At 46.7% G+C, this 20,088-nt stretch overlaps 3 protein-coding genes across 3 annotated transcripts; 1 reads left to right on the forward strand and 2 right to left on the reverse strand.

The window, feature by feature from the left end:
- The first annotated feature begins 7,634 nt into the window (after nt 1-7,634).
- On the forward strand, nt 7,635-8,484 carry LOC127343952 (uncharacterized). The gene has a single exon (XM_051370171.2). It carries the CDS (start codon nt 7,661-7,663, stop codon nt 8,243-8,245), a length of 585 nt encoding a protein of 194 aa, XP_051226131.1. The 5' UTR covers nt 7,635-7,660; the 3' UTR covers nt 8,246-8,484.
- Nucleotides 8,485-14,521: 6,037 nt separating this feature from the next.
- On the reverse strand, nt 14,522-15,591 carry LOC127339916 (cytochrome P450 71A1-like). Its single transcript, XM_051365712.1, has 3 exons — nt 15,580-15,591; nt 15,069-15,517; nt 14,522-14,813 (listed from the first exon to the last, which is right to left on the reverse strand). Exons 1-3 carry the CDS (start codon nt 15,589-15,591, stop codon nt 14,522-14,524), a joined length of 753 nt encoding a protein of 250 aa, XP_051221672.1.
- Nucleotides 15,592-16,339: 748 nt separating this feature from the next.
- LOC127338610 (GDSL esterase/lipase At5g03610-like) lies at nt 16,340-18,788 on the reverse strand. The gene is made up of 4 exons (XM_051364656.1): nt 17,614-18,788; nt 17,196-17,482; nt 16,821-17,097; nt 16,340-16,700 (listed from the first exon to the last, which is right to left on the reverse strand). The coding sequence occupies exons 1-4, from the start codon at nt 17,918-17,920 to the stop codon at nt 16,465-16,467; spliced, it is 1,107 nt and encodes a 368-aa protein (XP_051220616.1). The 5' UTR covers nt 17,921-18,788; the 3' UTR covers nt 16,340-16,464.
- Between the last annotated feature and the right edge of the window lie 1,300 nt (nt 18,789-20,088).

Raw genomic sequence — 20,088 nt, forward strand, 5'->3', positions numbered from 1 at the left:
TCATGAATAGTACTTTCAAGACAAGCATCAATAAGACTTGCATAACAGTTAACTCATAAGCAATAAATTATTAGTAGAAGGCATTCAACAAACACAAAGGATGATTAAGTTTCAGCAATTGCTTTCAACTTGTAACATGTATATCTCATGGATAGTTGTCAACATAAAGCAATATAACGAATGCAATAAGTAAACATGTAAGAATCAATGCACAGTTGACACAAGTGTTTGCTTCTAAGATAGAAAGAAGTAGGTGAAATGACTCAACATAAAGTAAAAGAAAGGCCCTTCGCAGAGGGAAGCAGGGATTAAATCATGTGCTAGAGCTTTTCAAGTTTTGAAATCATATAGAGAGCATAAAAGTAAAGTTTTGAGAGGTGTTTGTTGTTGTCAACGAATGGTAATGGGTACTCTAACTACCTTATCAACCAGACTTTCAAGAGCGGCTCCCATGAAGGACGTTATCTTTACCAACAAGGTAGATCATCCCTCTTCTCTTTTGTTTACACATGTACTTTAGTTTTATTATTTATGGATGACACTCCTCTCAACCTTTTGCTTACACAAGCCATGGCTAACCGAATCCTCGGGTGCCTTCCAACATTCACATACCATGAAGGAGTGTCTATTTGCAAAATTAATTTGCTTACTGATGAATCAGAGCAAAACATGTGAAGAGAATTATTAATGAAGGTTGATTAATTGGGGGCTGGGAACCCCGCGCCAGCTCTTTTTGCAAAGTTATTGGATAAGCGGATGAAGCCACTAGTCCATTGTGAAAGTCTGTCAGAAGTAAATGACAAGGTCGAAAGATAAAACACCACATACTTCCTCATGAGCTATAAAACATTGACACAAATAAGAGATAATAGCTTTTGAATTGTTCAAACACCTCAACCAGAAAATATCTAGACTCTAGAGAACAATCATGCAAACCAAATTTTAACAAGCTCTATGTAGTTCTTCATTAATGGGTACAAAGTACATGATGCAAGAGCTTAAACATGATCTATATGAGCACAACAATTGCCAAGTATCAAATTATTCAAGACATTATACCAATTACCACATGCAGCATTTTCTGTTTCCAACCATATAACAATGAACGAAGCAGTTTCAACCTTCGCCATGAACATTAAGAGTAAAGCTAAGAACACATGTGTTCATATGAACCAGCGGAGTGTGTCTCTCTCCCACACAAGCATGAATTTATTCAAACATAAACAAAAACAAAAACAAATAGACGCTCCAAGTAAAGCACATAAGATGTGACCGAATAAAAATATAGTTTCAAGAGAAGAAACCTGATAAGTTGTTGATGAAGAAGGGGATGCATTGGGCATCCCCAAGCTTAGATGCTTGAGTCTTCTTGAAATATGCAGGGATGAACCACGGGGGCATCCCCAAGCTTAAACTTTTCACTCTTCTTGATCATAGTATATCATCCTCCTCTCTTGACCCTTGAAAACTTCCTCCACACCAAACTCGAAACAAACTCATTAGAGGGTTAGTGCATAATCAAAAATTCACATGTTCAGAGGTGACACAATCATTCTTAACACTTTTGGACATTGCCCAAAGCTTCTGAAAGTTAATGGATCAAAGAAATCCATTCAACATAGCAAAAGAGGCAATGCGAAATAAAAGGCAGAATCTGTCAAAACAGAACAGTCCGTAAAGACGAATTTTCCAGGGGCACTTAACTTGCTCAGATGAAAAAGCTCAAATTGAATGAAAGTTGCGTACATATCTGAGGATCACGCACGTAAATTGGCAGATTTTTCTGAGTTACCTACAGAGAACCCTGCCCAAATTCGTGACAGACAGAAATCCGTTTCTGCGCAGTAATCCAAATCTAGTATCAACCTTGCTATCAAAGACTTTACTTGGCACAACAATGCAATAAAATAAAGATAAGGAGAGGTTGCTACAGTAGTAACAACTTCCAAGACACAAATATATAAAAAAAAGTACTGTAGTAAAATAAACACATGGGTTATCTCCCAAGAAGTTCTTTCTTTATAGCCATTAAGATAGGCTCAGCAATTTTAATGATGCTCGCGCAAGAAATAAGAGTTGAAGCAAAAGAGAGCATCAAAAAGCAAATTCAAAACACATTTAAGTCTAACATGCTTCCTATGCATAGGAATCTTGTAAATAAACAAGTTCATGAAGAGCAAAGTAACAAGCATAGGAAGATAAAACCAGTGTAACTTCAAAAATTTCAGCCTATAGAGAGGTGTTTTAGTAACATGAAAATTTCTACAACCATATTTTCCTCTCTCATAATAACTTTCAGAGGCATCATAAACAAACTCAACAATATAAGTATCACATAAAGCATTCTTATTCACATGCATAAAAGTATCATTACTCTCCACATAAGCATAATCAAGTTTATTAGTTGTAGTGGGAGCAAATTCAACAAAGTAGGTGTCATTATTATTCTCATCATCAAATATAGGAGGCATATTGTAATCATAATTAAACTTATCCTCCATAGTAGGCGGCACCAAAAGACCACTATCTTTATAATCATCATAAATAGGAGGCATATCATAATCAACATAAACTTTCTCCTCAATACCCGGAGGACTAAAGAGATTATTTTCATCAAAACCGACCTCCCCAAGTTTAGATTCTTCCATAGCATTAGCAACAATGGTGTTCAAAGCATTCATACTAATAACATTCCCATTAGCATGCATAAGTTCCATGGGTTTTTTAATTTTCTCTTCAAACACATCATGTCCTAATTCAAGATAAAGTTCATAAAGATCTCTCATTTTGTTGTTGTCTTCCATTAAGCCTTACTAGTGTAAAACAAGAGACAAAAAGATGCAATTGCAGGATCTAAAGGAAATAGCTTCGAACACACACACAACGGCAACAGAAAAGTACTTAGTTACCTGGAACCGAAGTATGAATGCCTTTTACCTTTCCTCCCCGGCAACGGCACCAGAAAAGTGCTTGATGTCTACGGGTGCTTCTATTCTTGTAGACAGTGTTGGGCCTCCAAGAGCAGAGGTTTGTAGAACAGCATCAAGTTTCCCTTAAGTGGATCACCCAAGGTTTATCGAACTCAGGGAGGAAGAGGTCAAAGATATCCCTCTCAAGCAACCCTGCAATCACGATACAAGAAGTCTCTTGTGTCCCCAACACACCTAATACACTTGTCAGATGTATAGGTGCACTAGTTCGGCGAAGAGATAGTGAAATACAAGTGGTATGAATGAATATGAGCAGTAGTAACGGCACCAGAAAAGTGCTTGCTGGCGTGTAGTTGATGGTAGTAATATTGCAGGAAGTAAACATGCAGTAGAACAGTAAACAAGCGATGTTTGCAGTATTGGAAACAAGGCCTAGGGATCATACTTTCACTAGTGGACACTCTCAACATTGATCACATAAATAAATAAGTTCTCTTCCTTTGTGCTACATATACTCTTGTTTGATAATGAACACCATTCGTTGTGTAGGGCTACAAGAGCACCTCAATGCCGGAGTTAACAAGCTCCACAACATTCGGCATTCACATTTAAGTAACCTTAGAGCATAATAGATCTTTGCAATCTAAACCGAGTACTAACATAGCATGCACACTGTCACCATCACACTATGAAGGGGGAATAAATCACATCAATACTATCATAGTAATAATTAACTCCATAACCTACAACAGATTATGATCATAACCTACGCCAAGTACTACACGATGCACACACTGTCACCATTACACCGTGAAGGAGGAATAGACTACTTTAATAACATCACAAGAGTAGCACATAGACTAATAGTGATACAAAGCTCATCATATGGATCTCAATCATGCAAAGCAATTCATGAGATCATTGTATTGGGCTACAGAGAGAGAGATTAACCACATAGCTACCGGTACAACCCTTAGCCTCGAGGGAGAACTACTCTCTCCTCATGGGAGACAGCAGCGGTGATGAAGATGGCGGTGGTGTCGATGGAGGAGCCTTCCGGGGGCACTTCCCCGTCCCGGCGGCGTGCCGGAACAGAGACTCCTGTCCCCCAGATCTTGGCTTCGCGATGGCAGCGACTCTGGAAGGTTTCTCGTACCGTGGCTTTTCCGTATCGAGGTTTTAGGTCGAGGACCTTTAAATAGGCGAAGAGGCGGAGTCGGAGGGCTGACGAGGCGACGACACAGTAGGGGGGCGCGGCCCACCCCCTGGCCGCGCCAGCCTATCATCTGGGGCCCACAGGGCCCTCCTCTGGCGGCTCTCGGGTGTTCTGGAAGCTTCGTGGAAAAATAGGATGCTGGGCATTGATTTCGTCTGATTCCGAGAATATTTCCTTACTAGGATTTCTGAAACCAAAAACAGCAGAAAACAGGAACTGGCACTTCGGCATCTCGTCAATAGGTTAGTTCCGGAAAATGCATCAAAACGATATAAAGTGTGAACAAAACATGTAGGTATTGTCATAAAACTAGCATGGAACATAAGAAATTATAGATATGTTTGAGACGTATCAGTAGCTATGTGGTTAATCTCTCTCTCATGTACCTCAATACAATGATCTCATGAACTGCCTTGCACTATTGAGATCCATATGATGAGCTTTGTATCACTATTAATCTATGTGCTACTCTAGTGATGTTATTAAAGTAGTCTATTCCTCTTTCATGATGTAAAGGTGACGGTGTGTGCATCATGTAGTTCTTGGCGTAGGTTATGATTGTAATCTCTTGTAGATTATGAAGTTAACTATTACTATGATAGTATTGATGTGATCTATTCCCCCTTTCATAGCTTAAAGGTGACAGTGTGTATGCTATGTTAGTACTCGGTCTAAATTGCAATGATCTATTATGCTCTAAAGGTTACTTAAATATGAATGCCGAATGTTGTGGAGCTTGTTAACTCCGGCTTGAGGGAGCTCTTGTAGCCCTACACAATGAATGGTGTTTGTTATCAAACAAGTGTGTATGTAGCACAAGTGAGGAGAAGTTATTTATTTGTTATGTGATCAATGTTGAGAATGTCCACTAGTGAAAGTATGATCCCTAGGCCTTGTTTCCAAATACTGCAAACATCGCTTGTTTACTATTTTACTGCATCTTTACTTCCTGCAATATTACCACCATCTATACCACCTGTGTTTTACTATCTCTTCGCCGAACTAGTGCACCTATACATCTGACAAGTGTATTAGGTGTGTTGGGGATACAAGAGACTTCTTTTATCGTAATTGCAGGGTTGCTTGAGAGGGATATCTCTGACCTCTACCTCCATGAGTTCGATAAACCTTGGGTGATTCACTTAAGGGAAACTTGCTGATGTTCTACAAACCTCTGCTCTTGGAGGCCCAACAGTGTCTACAGGAATAGAAGCGTGCGTAGACATCAAGGTCCATGGACCACCCTGAAATTTTAATTCAGCCCATATACCATATAGAAGGAAAAAAACATATGAGGAAATTTTGACCCAAGAGGAATTCCAAGCGAAACGAGACCGTCGTTCCCCTGATCCCGTCATCCTTTCGTTTCTCTGGACAATACCGCGCCACACCCTTGCCTCCCTCCCGTTGGTTGTCACGGCTAGGCACCTGCCCTGCCGGCTCGCCTCCAGCACGCCACCCTCCGACCGGTTAACTCCAATAGCATGCGCTAGCAGCAAATGAAAGAGAAGAGAGAGTGTTTGGATGGTAGGTGGGAAATGAAGAACGAAAGAGAGCGGTAGCAGCTCGGGAGAGAGAGGTTGACACGTGGGTCAGAGGGAATCTTCCTACATAGAGTTTGTTCTCGGCAGCTGTCGGCGCGCTCGATATCCTCCCTTCCTACATGGTTCTTTTGAAGTTTTTCTGGCGCTTGTATTGGGCTTCAGATGACGTGAATTTTTAATGGAAGCGCTAGCGTGATCAGTTTCTCTCACTTAAATCATCAAATTGTTGCCGACTACGATCCGAGGCTCGCCGGTGGAGATGCTCTGAGTTATCGCATAGTATAAATCACCAACATTTATATGAAACACTGAAAATTGAAAAGAAAACCACCACATTTGGGGTGACGGTGTCACCAAACCACCATCTCAGTGCTGGGAGTTTAAAACTCAAGCCCACCTATGAGTCCTACATGGTAAAGATTAGGACAAATTCTATTATTTTCTCACCGCTCCGCTGAATAGTTTCTCTCTTTCTTTTTTCTCTCTCGATGGCAGGCGGGTCCCACCTATCAACCTTTTCTTCTCTAAGCGTGTGAAGAGCTTCCGCTGGGTAACTCTATTTTTTTTATAATGGGTGTTTTATTACTCATCAAAAGCAATTACACCCGACCTCTGCATAGCTAAGATGCACACAGCCGTTCAAAGAGTCTCAATAATCTGGAGTAACTCTATGGATGGGGACACCACTGTCGTCACTCCTATGTTGGTAATTAATTATTTATTCTTATTCATAAATTTATGTTAACGAGAAATCAGTTAATACACTGATCATCAGTTACTATCAGGGTGAATAGTAATTGCACTCATTTTGTTTCTTCAAATTCAATCATTATGTTGGTTCCTAGCCAAAGCCCATGCCTTGTGATAATGCCATGAACAATTCCTTTCAGAGGAGGATACATATACACATCATGTTTTGCATTCTTGCAAATACAATGCATACCATGCAGCATTTGTCAACCCGCTACTTTTGTTGAACCAAAACATTCAGATACGGAGTGGCATTGATATTGTGAGACACTGTTGCTTCCCCGATGGTATTTGTCCCCCAATTGAATGCGTATTTGTCCACTGCAGGTCGCCAAATAAGAGACATATCAAGCGGCCTTCAATCACAACAACAGTGACGGCGGTCCATGCCCACAAATCACCACGCTCTTATCTTCTTTGTAGATTAAATCACCGCGCACATGTGGTGCTACACACGGTGATTTTACAGATTGCATGGAGCACTTCATTTTTCATCCTATTTCAGAACCCCTCGAGCTAGTTGTGCATGCACCAAACTGAAGTTTTTACAGACGATCGTCCACTCTCACATGATGAGCCCATGAAAACCACCCCCCCCCCCCCCCCCCCCCCCCCAGCACTTTACCAAAGTACAAGGTTGTGGAGTACCAATGATTTAAGCCAAGGGGCCCCGTCAACTCCAAGGCCAAAAGGATAATAGAAAAAGAAATGAAATACTATAAAGTAGAAAATGAATTCCCACATTCCCAATCCTACTTTATTTTTGTGTACACGTCGATCCCCTGCTGTTCATTCCCTCTATAAATTAAGGCAGCAAGTGTGAATAGTGGTGTGATAGATAATGATCAGGAGCGGCACTAGCACTGCTGAGAAGACTAGCTGACACAAAGAAACCCGAAAGAACAGGAACCACTTCCTCCATACTACACCATTGTACAATACACGAGCCTATATATATATCCCAAAGCTAAGCTAAGCCGGCCAGAATCCGACGGTACCACTATATAAGTGCTCGAACATACCCCGCACCAAAAGGACCAGGTGAGGGCTCGCTCGCCGGTATAGCGTGCACATCATCGCCCTTCCAGTCGTAGCTGGCTGCCTTATGAGCTTGTAGCTCTCGCCAGCTCGGCGCAGCGCGGCCGACCCGGAGCAAGAGTGAGATCAAGGAGATATAGAACAAGAGAGGGTTGAGTGGTGGATCAGTTGAGCAGCCAGCCATGGAGACCATCCGGTGCTGCATCGCGTGCATCCTGCCGTGCGGCGCGCTGGACGTGGTGCGGATCGTGCACTCCAACGGCCGGGTGGAGGAGATCAGCGAGCCCGTGCTGGCCGGCGAGATCATGAAGGCGTACCCGAAGCACGTGCTCCGGAAGCCGCCGTCCACCTGCCCCGCCGACGGCGGCGGCGGCATCGTGGTCCAGAAGCCCGTGATCCTGCCGCCCAATGCCGAGCTGCAGAAGGGCAAGATCTACTTCCTCATGCCGGTGATGACCCCGGCGCCGGAGAAAGCAGCTGCGAAGCCGAAGACGCCCGCGCCAGCGCCCGTGCCCGCGCAAGCGGCGAGGAGGCGGCGAAGGAGGAAAGAGTCCTCCGGCGGCGAGGCTCCCGGCCGCAGCAAGACGCCGGCTTCATCGGCGTCCCAGTCCCAGAGCTCGGAGGGCGAGAAGGAGCGGCTTCTGGCAAACGAGCGGTACCTGTCGGAGATCATGAAGGAGAAGGCCTCGACGGCCAGGGACCGGCGGCGCGGGCGCGTGGCCGTGTGGCGGCCGCACCTGGAGAGCATCACCGAGGATGACTTGTAATCAAGCAAGGTGTTTGTTGTCCAGACCTTTTTTCTTTCTTCTTCTTCGTTCGTTTCTCTAGCTTTTTTACTTCCTCTTCTGTTAATTCCTCCTGCTTGCGCCGCGGCCACTCTGTTTTTGCCCATCTTTTCCCCGGCCCGTCTCCTCTAGAGCATCATCCTCTCACTCACCCCTGCTCCCTTTACAGGGTGAAATGATGCCTTTGTGAAGAAAAAGATACAATTTTTTTGCTGCTACTATGCACCTTTCTCTTTACAATTTTCCTCACTGGTTGCACTGATCATGTTTAAACACCTCTAGGAGAGATGTGCAAATCGCACCAGCAGATGGATGGATCTTACCCTACTTTTTTGGTACACATGCTATGCTAGCTCACACTTGCTAAGAACCCCACTAAACTAGTTTCCCTTTCTTAGTTCCTCATCTTCTTCAAGAAAAAAAAAAGTGTACTTTAGCAGCTAACAAGTGGGACATTGATATTGCTCGTAAATTCCTCGGAAAAGTTTTAGTATTCCGTGCAGCAAGCGGCCTACATTCCATATTTCACTCCCCCTTTTGTCCTCGGCTATGGCAGGGAGTGTGAGTGAGAGAAAAGTGTGCAGACTGCTGAGAGAGTGCACGTTGTTCTGATGATGATGATGAGTAGATGAAAGTTCTGAAACGCTCGCTCGCTCGCTAGAAATCAATGAGTAGACCAATGATTGCCAGCGAGGCCCCATTCCCCCTCCACTAGCAGAGAGAGCTTTTTAAGCCGGCCGAGGTGTGGTGCCATGGACGACGCACACTCGCCACCCAACAACCGTTGCAACCACTGCTAAAAACTAAAGCAACAAAGACTGCCCTTCCGGCCGGCCGGAAGATCATTAGCATTAGCTAGCCGATAAACATAAACCCCCCAAGCCAAGCGGCCAGCCTCTAGCTAATGGAGCTGCTTATAATTATGCATAGCTTTTCCTTTAATGATTATTTCTGTATGTATGGGTTACTCGACTCATGTCATGGCTTGTTGCTATCCTGGCTACTGCCGTTACGGATTTGACGTAAAGACGGGCACGTACAATGTCTTCCTTCTCCTTCCTTCCATCAAACGGGAGCAAGACCACTCACTCACTTCCTTATCTATGGATATCTCCCGCGAATCAGCGAGGCGCACGTGGACAGTTGAACATACCACTGGCAGGAGCAACAATCTACAAAAAGAAAATTATTGAAGAGCAGCAGTCTACAATGAACACCGCACCGATTATCTTCTTTCATCTGTTCATCTGTCAATTAGTGGGATCAAGTTCCATGGCCTGGAGTATAGTATACATGATGCTGACCGATGACCGTACAGTACACGCTACTACAAGTACGTACTGGAGTACAGATACACACATGCACATGGGCAGATACATTAGACATATCCTCCTCCACTACTGCCAGTCCTGATTGCAGCTGGGGGCTCGACTTGAAACTGGGTCTGTTTGTTTTATGTTGCTGGGGATGTCCACTAACCATCTCCCATGCACTCCCTTTGTTTAACCCTTCTTCCCCATGAGAATGCTGCCCGGGATTTTCCTGGCAGATTTCCAAGCTGAACTGTAGCCTCAGCGGGGCGCATCATCAGTGCTGGTTTAGCCCCTCCAGCAATATTTAGCCGTGCCACCACGCCGTCAACTGGGGCGCGCCGCTACCTATATAGCCCACCCCACACACTATGCATATATGTAAAACAACACAGATGCAGAAATCCCGCGGAATCATTGCTCGAGAATTCGAAGAATGATTGCGCAATTATAATAAGAACTCGATCGGCTCGTTCTGAATCTGCCTTTAGTTTGCTGTAGCACAAAGGGAAGTCCGCTGCCAGTTGATTTCTCCTTGATAATCAGGGTGAACTAGCCATGTACTCTTCGTTATCTTTTAAAAAAGTTGAGGCATACTGTCCTTTCTGTCGTCCAAGTAACTCTGAAAAACAAGCTAGTTCGATTAGTTAGAACCTTACTAACTAATGATAAACAAGACATGCATGCAATTTTCATAACGACTTCAGTCAATTCAGCTGGCTCTATGCGTGGCAGCTAGCTAAATATCCAAGCTTGTGGAGGTACAGTGTCTGAATTTCTAATGCCAAGTGGTGTGGTATGGTGTGGTGTGGTGTGGTAGAGCTAGTTAGCTTGATCATGTAGGTGAAAGAGACCTTTAAGCATATGCCAAGGCCGATCGGAAACAATATTAATCGTGCTGCATGTGTCCCTGAGCTCCTTTGAAGGGGTACAACGAGATGTTTATCACGAATAGTACGCGGCGCCCTTTAGTTGTGCACCAGTGCTACTACTATACACCTCTCCTCCACAGCTAGCTCGTGCCCACGATCGACAGGTACCGGAACGTGAACTTGTCGATCCAAAGATCTTGAGCCTAATCAAAGAGGCTTTATTTAGCTCCTTAAAAGATCTTGTTGTAGTACATGTTAGTAATAGTTGCGTGCGTGTGATCCCCTCAAAAAAAAAAAGTTGCCTGCGTGTGATCGTTGAGATGGCGAGCTAACAAAGAGGGTGGTGTTCTCAGTGTGTCTGCGGGCCGTGTGGCTGCAGGACCCGGAAAAGTACTGTTGATCTAGGCTTTGCGTGGGCCAAAAACTTTCTTTTATGTGTACCAAAGCCATGGACCACAGGCAGCATCATGGCAATCTTCATTTCATTAAGCACAAGCTCTCATACGTACACAGGTTATATTTTCTCTCTCACTCTCGATCTCTTGGTGCCAATTCTCAAATTGGAGGTCATGTGCTCGGGATGGCCTTTTGGCCAAAAGCTCGAGGGCTCAACTGCTTCCAGGTAAAAGTGCTCACTAAACCAATCTCAAAAGACCAACTCAAAACGGGGGTGGCCAAATTGTGGGGTTTGCCCTTTGTGCAACCAATGCACGGAGTCGGTCGATCACCTTCTAGTCCATTGCCGCTTCACCTTGCGTCTATGGGACAAGGCCAAAGAAGGGTTCGACATTCCGGCTTCTCATGCCAATAATTGGGCGGGTCTCTCCTTCCCGGAGTGGTGGACCATGATATCTACGGAGCAAAACCGCAAGGGTATGGCGTCTCTTGCCATGCTCATCATTTGGGAGATTTGGAATGAGAGAAACGATAGAGTTTTCAAGAACAAGCGCGCCCCTTCGCAAGTCGTCTTCGAGAGGATCAAAAAAGAAGCTACGCTTTGGGTTTTAGCGGGTGCTAAAAATTTGTGTAATTTGATGCCGCGAGAGTAAAACTTGTATTATGTCTAAAACTTTTACTTTCTTGTAAACTCCTTTCTTAATCAATGAATGGGCAAAGCTTTTGCCCTTGTTTCAAAAAAAAAAAAAAAAGACCAACTCAACGAGCCTACGACCTACTAAGCTCAGTTAAATGACATGACACTGCTTCTAATTAGTCTAGGTAATCGTCGTCGTGCCAGCCTATCCTTTTAATATAATTTCCTCTTTTCATATGACTGTCCTGATTACCTATTGCAACACTATCATAATAATGATTTTTTTGTGGGAATAGATGTTTTTAAACAGAAGGCTCGACGAGCCCAGCTTTGAATTAACAAAGCCATCAACCGGCCAGGGGTACAAGGTAGCACGCAACAAAGAAAAAAGAAGAAAAAGAAAAAACTGGGGACACCAGCTAGAGATACAAGCCCAGGTGGTGAAGAGCTAAAGCCTACAACAAAGGAACAGGCAGACTAGGGTCGGGCCCTAAACTACAGGTTCTCCGAGAACGCCCAAGACTTCAGCAAAACACCGGCGGCTCCCCGAGACGCCACTCCGCGGATCTGAAACCATGTAGGACTAGCACACTGAGCAGCATGTCGAACAGATGACCACCAACACCCCGAGAGCAGGCTAACTACGCTAGTGAAGCCGGCGAACCTCCATAGCTCGAAGGGGGAAACTTCATGACAGCGCCTCCAGGAAGGAAAATGGCGCTCGCGAGCGTCATCGTTGTCGGCACAGAGCAGTTGTGCAATGCTTTCGTGGGAGCTTCGGCACCCACCCCAAGAGAACTCCTAAGTCTCAGCGCATGCCATCACGACAAACCACCAGCTGCTGAGGAACACCGGGGTGCCTCCTGCCACGACGCACCCACAGACAGCCACCCTAGGCTCGGGAATGGTCGCGCAAAGGGGAGACACACCGTCTATATGAAGCCGGGTCCTGCCTGACGCATGGCCTCAACGAAAGGGGCTTCGAGGAGGAGCTCGGAGGATCGCTAGTAACTAGGGTAGCAGACAAAACCCAGGGGCAGGCAACCGGCGACAAGATGAGTGTCATGGCCACGCCTCCAAGAAGGTTAACGGCGTCCAAGGACGTCGTCGTCGCCGGCAATGGCAAACGCCTTGCATTGCTTTCGCAAACACCCCATCGAGCTCGCAAGCGTCCCTGTAGGACAAGGCGTCCAGTGGTGCCACACCAGACCTGCAGGAACGGAACCGAGACGCACCGTCCCCCGGTGGTCAAGGGTGGCCGGAGGGAAACAGGAAGGCGGTGACGGCACCCGCCACCGCACCATTGGAGCACCCCCTCCCAACCACCGAACCCCGCCATTCTCCGGCCGGAGCAAACCAGAAATGACATCTTGGTCCCTACCAAGATCGAAAACAGAGGGCGCATGAGCACTGCCAGCCCGGACAAACCCCAGCGATGGCCTCGACCCGCACCCACCTCTGCCGTCGAGGGCACAGGGCAACCCAGCTGCCCAGGACGGGGCCCTACGGGACAACCCAGCCCGAGCCAGACCACGCCCGGCCCAGACCTAGGCCCGCCGGCCCAGATCTAGGCCCGCCGCCGCCACCCCTGGCCACGGCCACGCCGGCGTCGGGACGCGCCAGCCAGGAGCCGCCCGCGCCGCCAGCCCGCCGGAACCACGCAGATCTCGCACCCGGCGGGCGCCGACGCCTCCAGCAGCAGAGACGCCGATCGCGCGGCCGCGCGCCGCCGCCAGACGAGGGGGAGAGGGGGCCCCGCCGCCGCCGGCGCCCCGGGGCTTTGCCGGAGACGCCCTCCGGCGGCGGCGAGGGAGGGAGGAGGCGGAGGGAGGGGTGGGGACGAGGCGGAGATGAGGGTTCCGCCCTGCCGCTCGCGGGAGCGGGCAGGACGAAACGGGAGGAGGGTGGGAATAGATGTTAAGTTTTAGAACAATTTATCCAGTTGTAGCACATACCACTACAACCAGCATATGCATATGCCAATGGGCAATGGCCGATAGCGAGCCCGGTGAGGTAATATCCTTGCCTTCGTCGGTGATGTCGCCACCAACGCACCATCCGCGTCTCCGGCAAGGTCAGCCACAATCTCTAGCCGTCTGGCGTCTCATCCCTAGGGAGCTCATATGTATCCCTCTAAGCATGTGCTCTGCTCGTGCGTTTGCATACTTGGGCTTGGGCCATTATAATTACCGCTCCCACACCCTCTTTTGTTTTTCCCTTTTTTTGTTTCAAAACAAAAGAGTATATTTGAATATTTTGTTTCTAAATCTGAATGTTTTTAGTATGAATATTATTAAAATCTGAACATTTTTTAGATAAATATTTTCAAAATCTGAACATTTTAAATTTTAACATTTTTCAAATATGACTCTTTTTTATGAAAAACAGAATCAAATGAGAAAAATAGAAAAACCACTAGAAAACCATGGAAAACCCATTAAAAAGTATTTATAAGCTTCCCAAAACCGTTGTAGAGAACCTCTACATGGGATGGCCCACTTAAAACTATTTGCGACAGAAAATGTGGGCGGAGCCAAATGCTGCACCCACCTTGTCTCGGTAAACCCTATTTTCCGTCCATTAGCGGGACATATTAAAAGCCTTGCACACACGCTTCGGCTTAAAAGGGTCAGCCCAAGTACCTTGAAGTTATTCAGTTTTCTTCATTTTCTCTAGTTTTCTTCTGGTTTCTTTGGTTTTTCTATTTAGCCGTTCAGTTTTTTGAACCTTCATCTGTGCGTAGGCTGCTCCCATCGCCACTAATAGGCCATGCCCAAATATGTACATGGTACATGTCGCAACGATAGGTGACGCTAGAAGCCTCGAATAAGATTTGACAAATAAGAGTCGTGTGGCTTTATGCCCGCGGATTACTGAGCACCCCGGCGATGTCTCAAATGTGGGTGTGAAACGTTCGCATGGCTGGTGTACTAAGCTTCACTTGACGTTCTACCAAGACCTTCTTGAGTTCGGAACACAAGAATCGAAAGATTAGCAAAAGTCATAGTGGTATTATTATTATTATTACTAGTTCTTGATCGAATTACCAATATGAGCGCCTTGACATAATGACATCAATCCTGTCCAGCGTGAACCCCTGATCACCATCCTTAAAGATTGAGAGCAGACCGTCGAGGAGGTCGCCAGCCTCCCTGTTGTCTTCGTTTCCTCGGCTCGCCTCATGCTCCGCCAGTGTCCTCTCGACCATACCGTCGAGCTCAGCCGCAGTCTTCTTCACCCTCGCGTCGAGACCCGTCGCCCAGTCCACCCACCGGAGCAGCTCCGTGAGCTCTTTCATCATGCCGCGGACCTTGGCTGGCTCCAGCCCGCCGAGGCTGTATTGAATATAAATACTGTCTAATCTTTTTCCATCAGTTCGAACTTTTGATTCAATTGGCTAGTGCAGCAATCTTTCATGATATCAGAGCTAAGAGGTCTCAAGTTCAAGACCCTGCTCACGTAGTTTTAAAAACAAAGAAAAAAGATTCTGCGGCCTACACCGAACTCACGCTAAGGACTAAAATAGCCTAGACGTGAGTGGGAGTGTTGAATATAAATACACTATCTAGTCTGTTTTCATCAGTTCGGACTTTTGGTTCAATTGGCTAGTGCAGCAATCTTTGAGCTTGTTCCCGAACGCCGCTCTCGAGACAACGGTGGTGTTGGTCAGCTGATGATGAGCTCGCTCACGTTGACCGCGGATCCGTTCCACGAAGCCCGCGGCCTCCTCTAGCCGGAGGGAGCGGAAGGAGTCGACGCGCTTCGCGCTGAGGAGGTGCATGACGGCGATGCGGCGGAGTTGGCGCCAGCGCTCACCGTAGGTCGCGAAGGCCATGTCCCAGCAGCCGTAGAGCGTGCCGCGGGCCGTGTGCGGCTGTGGTCGTTTGCAGAAGATGTGGTCCTGGGTCCTGAGCACGGCGTCGGCCAGGGAGGGCGAGGAGACCACAAGCGTGGGGACGGAGCCGAGGCGGAGGAGGAAGATTGAGCCGTGGCGCCGGGCCAGAGCCTGCAGCTTCCGTTGGTGGTGGCCCTGGCCGAGCTGGTGCAGGTTGCCGAGATGATGGGTAGCGCCCAGGGAGAAGGTAGCGCTCCTCCACGTACGGGTAGGCCCATTGCTGAGACATCAAGGTGACGAGGTCGGTTAGGGGGAGGTTTCCGTTGTTGGTCATCACTCATCATCAAGAATCAAGCAGTCACTCTGCTTAAGAGCAGAGTTTTGCAGTAGAGCTGCAAGGTAGGAAATGCATTGTGCCTCAAGCGGCACGAAAACGTTGTCAACATATATGGTGCGGGACTTGACAAATCTTCCACGGATAGGTTGCAACAGACCAGACTAAGTAGACAGATCCAGGATCCGTGGGAGGGGGTCCATAATGAGATCAAACAGCAGGGGGACGAGGAGTCACCTTGATGCAGACCACAACCATGAAAGATCTCTTTGGCAGGAATGGCATTGAGGAGCACATGCAAGGTTGAGTTCAAGAAAATGAGCGCAACCCAAGCGCACCACCATGGTGCAAAGCCGTGTCTCACCATGATGTTCAGAATGTAACCCAATGAATAGAGTCGAAAGCCTTGGGGATGTCAAGCTTTATGAGGAGCGGCGAAAGTTTGATTTCATTCAAATGGGGTAGTTGAAGTAGTTTTTTTTTTGAAGTAGGTAGTTGAAGTAGTTTGAGTTCAACGTGTGTGGAGTTTTCCGAGAACACCACGATATGGAGTTGCCCATATGGCCAATTGATCCAATGATGTATGTCGTATAGCCAATGATGTAGTATTCACCTTTTCCAGTATTCAATCTGCATATAATTTTTTTATGAACCTACTCATTGAACATAAATTTTCACAAAAAAAGAAGTAATCGTTTAAATATATAGTATTATTACAGAGTTCAAAAAACTATAGCCTTTAAGTAGTCCAAGATACAATCCAAAGGAAACAAAAAATAGGCATCACGCATGGCTCTATGAAGATCCTGGAACCTAGCTAGTTTTGATCTATAAACTCCCATAAGGGCTTCTCAACCTGTTTCATCACTGCCTCCCACCCTGCATGTGTTGGGTGCATGTCATCCCAGTAGAAAAATTTGTTGGACTTGTCGCACACGCTGTAAAGAAGCTCCGACGACTCGCCTTGTTGTCCACAGTAACCCTTTGAATCGAAACTCTCACAGCACGGCGACAACTTCCGCTTGAATTGCTTGGATAGCTCTTGGCCTTTACCTATAGGTACATCAGATAAAATTGTTCACATCAATTTCAAGCACACAACCAAATACATAGATTAGAAATCTTATCCTTAATAGCATTGAGACTTGCAGATGCATGCATGGATGTACGTACCTGGCACATTATCCACGATGTTACTGAAGGCGGTGTAGAGGTCAACAACGTGGACATTCTTCTTTGCTGCCATCACTTGCTTCAAGTTATTGTTATGGACAGATGCACCTAGGTTTCCGAAAACATCGCACGCGGTGTAGTTGTTGGTCCTTGTTTGCGATGGCGTGCAACCGACTGGGTGCAAGTTGTTGACAAGAACCTTTGTCACCCCGAGCTTCTGCACTTGGTCCACATTGTCGGAAATCTCCTTGGTCACCTTCGCAATATAAGCATTGATCTGAATACATACATGATAGTATCAAAATTAGTAAGCAAGAAGCAGAGATAAATAAATAAATAGACTGTTCAAAGTTTGGTCTGCTGGTAGCTACTTACATCGTTTGGGGCACTCAGGCCAATCACGCCGGTGTTCCCGTAGTAGTCGTTGCCGGAGATGGCCACGAGGGCCACGGAGCGACTCAGTTGCTTCTCTGAGATGATCCCATCTTTAACCATCTTTCTGAAAGTGTCCACTTGCTTGGCGAGGGTGGGTACCTTTTGTGCTGACGTGGTATCCAGCACGCCAGCACCACCATGAGCGAAGGTCATGCCGGAAGGATCGCAGGTCTTCTCCGCCGTGAGGGCGTGGGCTGGAGGTGCTTCCTCGAGCCCCAGGATCGTTGCTGAAAGTTACAAGAGATCACACGTGTGAGTATTTTTTTTTTTTGAAACGACGTGTGAGTATATATACTATAGCCAATTGGCAATCATAAATAATCATACTAGCTAGTTGAAATAATCATAAGGTGCATACCAATGAAATCGGACTGAATTTTATAGTTGGAGAAGCGTCCCGACGGAGTATTTGGTCGTGGGTTTCCATCGGCGTCAACATAGGAGGAGCCGTAGGGGTACGCCCACTGCCGCGACATCTGGGTGACGGGGTCGGTTAGCGGGAGGTTCCCGTTGTCGGCGAAGTCATCCCCGAAGATGAAAAGGCTGTAGCTTGACGACTTCTTCTGATGGCCGTCGGCAGGGGCAGGCCGTGCCTCAACGCCATTGGGGTTTAGAACAAGGGCGAGGAGGAGGATGACGCCCAGGACGGCCGTATGAAGCTTCATTGCCTCTAGTGCTTATGTTGCGGACGCGGATCGTCGAGTCGGTTTCTGTGTGGTACTTAGCAGCGCGGCGAGGATCATCGAACTTTGTCTTCTGCGAGACTGCGATGCGCTCCTCTCTTGTATTTATGGAACCAGCAACGTAAAGCTCAAACACCAGGAAGGGGAAGTCGTAAACGGACTCGCGGTATCGGTCGGAATCGGAGACCATAGCTAGATGTATGTACATGCTACAGCACGGTTGGACACGGAGTCGCATACAGATACGCGTCACGTACGTACAGCACAATCGGACACGGAGTTCACTAGCCAAGCCAAGGACCAGCTGCACGTCATGGCCGATGGCCCTCAGTGCATATGGTGAACCCCTCCGAGCTTTCTCCTTTGGACCTTTTAAGAATCGAGGCGAAACCTTGGGTTATTTATTTATTTCACGAAAATTTTATCGATATATCAATAATCATCATAGCAGTACAAAAAACCTTAGAAGTGACAAAAAAATATAAATAGATCCAGGGCCCTATACATTATAAAATTAGAACTAATGAATAATTATATGGTGTGTATATACCTTCTATGAACGTTTAAATTGAAAAGCAAATGTCTAGATTCTGAACTTGTGCCATTTTAAAAAAATCTAAACTTGAGGCAAAATCTTCTTAATATCTACTTTAAGAGGAACATATAGTTTCTAAAACGAGTCGGTCCGACTGCCCGACCGAAAATAACCTACATCTAATGTATACAGTTGAATTGTTTGGGTTTTTTAAAAGGAAAAGAAACCTTTTAGAATGTCAAAATCTTATAGCAAGCCTAATAGACCCCGTATTTTTCTGCCCCTTAAAACGCGAGTAGAGGGCTCTGTATTCACTTTTCACTGGCCGAAAGCTTGTCCGAGTTAGCAGACCCCGTATCCCCACCCCGTAAAACAGAATATTCTGTTTTACGGGGTGGGGATACTGTAGGGATTCGTTGCATAGAAAACAAAAAAAATCCTACCGCGAGAACGCAATCCAAGTCAAGATGCAATCTAGAAGACGGGAGCAACGAGGGGATGAACGAGACTCACCCTTGAAGATTTCCAAAGCCTACATGATGAGGATCTTGACGGTAGACGATCACTTGCCGCTTTCAAAAGCGCGTAGAAGATCTTGACGGTGCCACAATCGGGCAGCACCTCCGTACTCGGTCACACGTTCGGTGTTGATGAAGACGACGTCCTTCTCCCCATTCCAGCGGGCAGTGGAAGTAGTAGCTCCTCCTTGAATCCGGCAGCACGACGGCGTGGTGGCGGTGGCGATGGAGATCTCCGGCGGAGCTTCGCTAAGCGTTTGCGGGAGAGGTGGAGGAGGTGGGGCGGCTAGGGTTTGGGAGAGGGGGTGGCCGACCACTATGGGGTGCGGCCAAGCTATGGCTTGAGGTGGCCGGCCCCCTCCCCTTGTCCCTCATTATATAGGTGGAACCCCCAAGTGTTGGACTACAAGTCTTCGAATAAGACCCCAACCCAAAACCTTCCATGTGTAGGGAAACCTACCCAAAGTGGGATTCCCACCTCAAGTGGGACTCCCACCCTTCCATGAGGGGGGTGGCCGGCCACCCTTGGTGGAGTCCACCTGGGACTCCACCCCTCTAGGGTTGGCCGGCCATGGGAGGTGGAGTCCCTTCGGGACTCCGCCTTCCAAAGTGATTTCTTCCGGACTTTTCTAGAACCTTCTAGAACCTTCCATAAATGTACCGGATCATTTTCAAACTTATAAAATGACTTCCTATATATGAATCTTATTCTCCGGACCATTCCGGAACTCCTCGTGATGTCCGGGATCCCATCCGAGACTTCGAACAAAACTTCGAACTCCATTCCATATTCAAGTTCTACTAATACGACATCAAACCTTAAGTGTGTCACCCTATGGTTCGCGAACTATGTAGACATGGTTGAGAACTCTCTCCGACCAATAACCAATAGCGGGATCTGGAGATCCATAATGGCTCCCACATATTCAACGATGACTTAGTGATCGAATGAACCATTCACATACGATACCAATTCCCTTTGTCACGCGATATTTTACTTGTCCGAGGTTTGATCATCGGTATCTCTCTATACCTTGTTCAACCTCGTCTCCTGACAAGTACTCTTTACTCGTACTGTAGTATGTGGTCTCTTATGA

Source organism: Lolium perenne, chromosome 3 (assembly GCF_019359855.2).
Source record: "Lolium perenne isolate Kyuss_39 chromosome 3, Kyuss_2.0, whole genome shotgun sequence".
Classification (NCBI taxonomy): domain Eukaryota; kingdom Viridiplantae; phylum Streptophyta; class Magnoliopsida; order Poales; family Poaceae; genus Lolium; species Lolium perenne.

What these genes read in the sequence shown, in the direction of transcription:
- LOC127338610 (XM_051364656.1), bottom strand. Translation starts at nt 17,920, where the DNA reads ATGAAGCTTCATACGGCCGTCCTGGGCGTCATCCTCCTCCTCGCCCTT. An exon ending in AATTCAGTCCGATTTCATTG is followed by an intron (nt 17,483 to 17,613) that starts GTATGCACCTTA and finishes TGTAACTTTCAG; the next exon opens with CAACGATCCTGGGGCTCGAG. An exon ending in GCCTGAGTGCCCCAAACGAT is followed by an intron (nt 17,098 to 17,195) that starts GTAAGTAGCTAC and finishes GTATGTATTCAG; the next exon opens with ATCAATGCTTATATTGCGAA.
- LOC127343952 (XM_051370171.2), top strand. Translation starts at nt 7,661, where the DNA reads ATGGAGACCATCCGGTGCTGCATCGCGTGCATCCTGCCGTGCGGCGCG.
- LOC127339916 (XM_051365712.1), bottom strand. An exon ending in ACTAGCCAATTGAACCAAAA is followed by an intron (nt 14,814 to 15,068) that starts GTCCGAACTGAT and finishes TATTCAATACAG; the next exon opens with CCTCGGCGGGCTGGAGCCAG.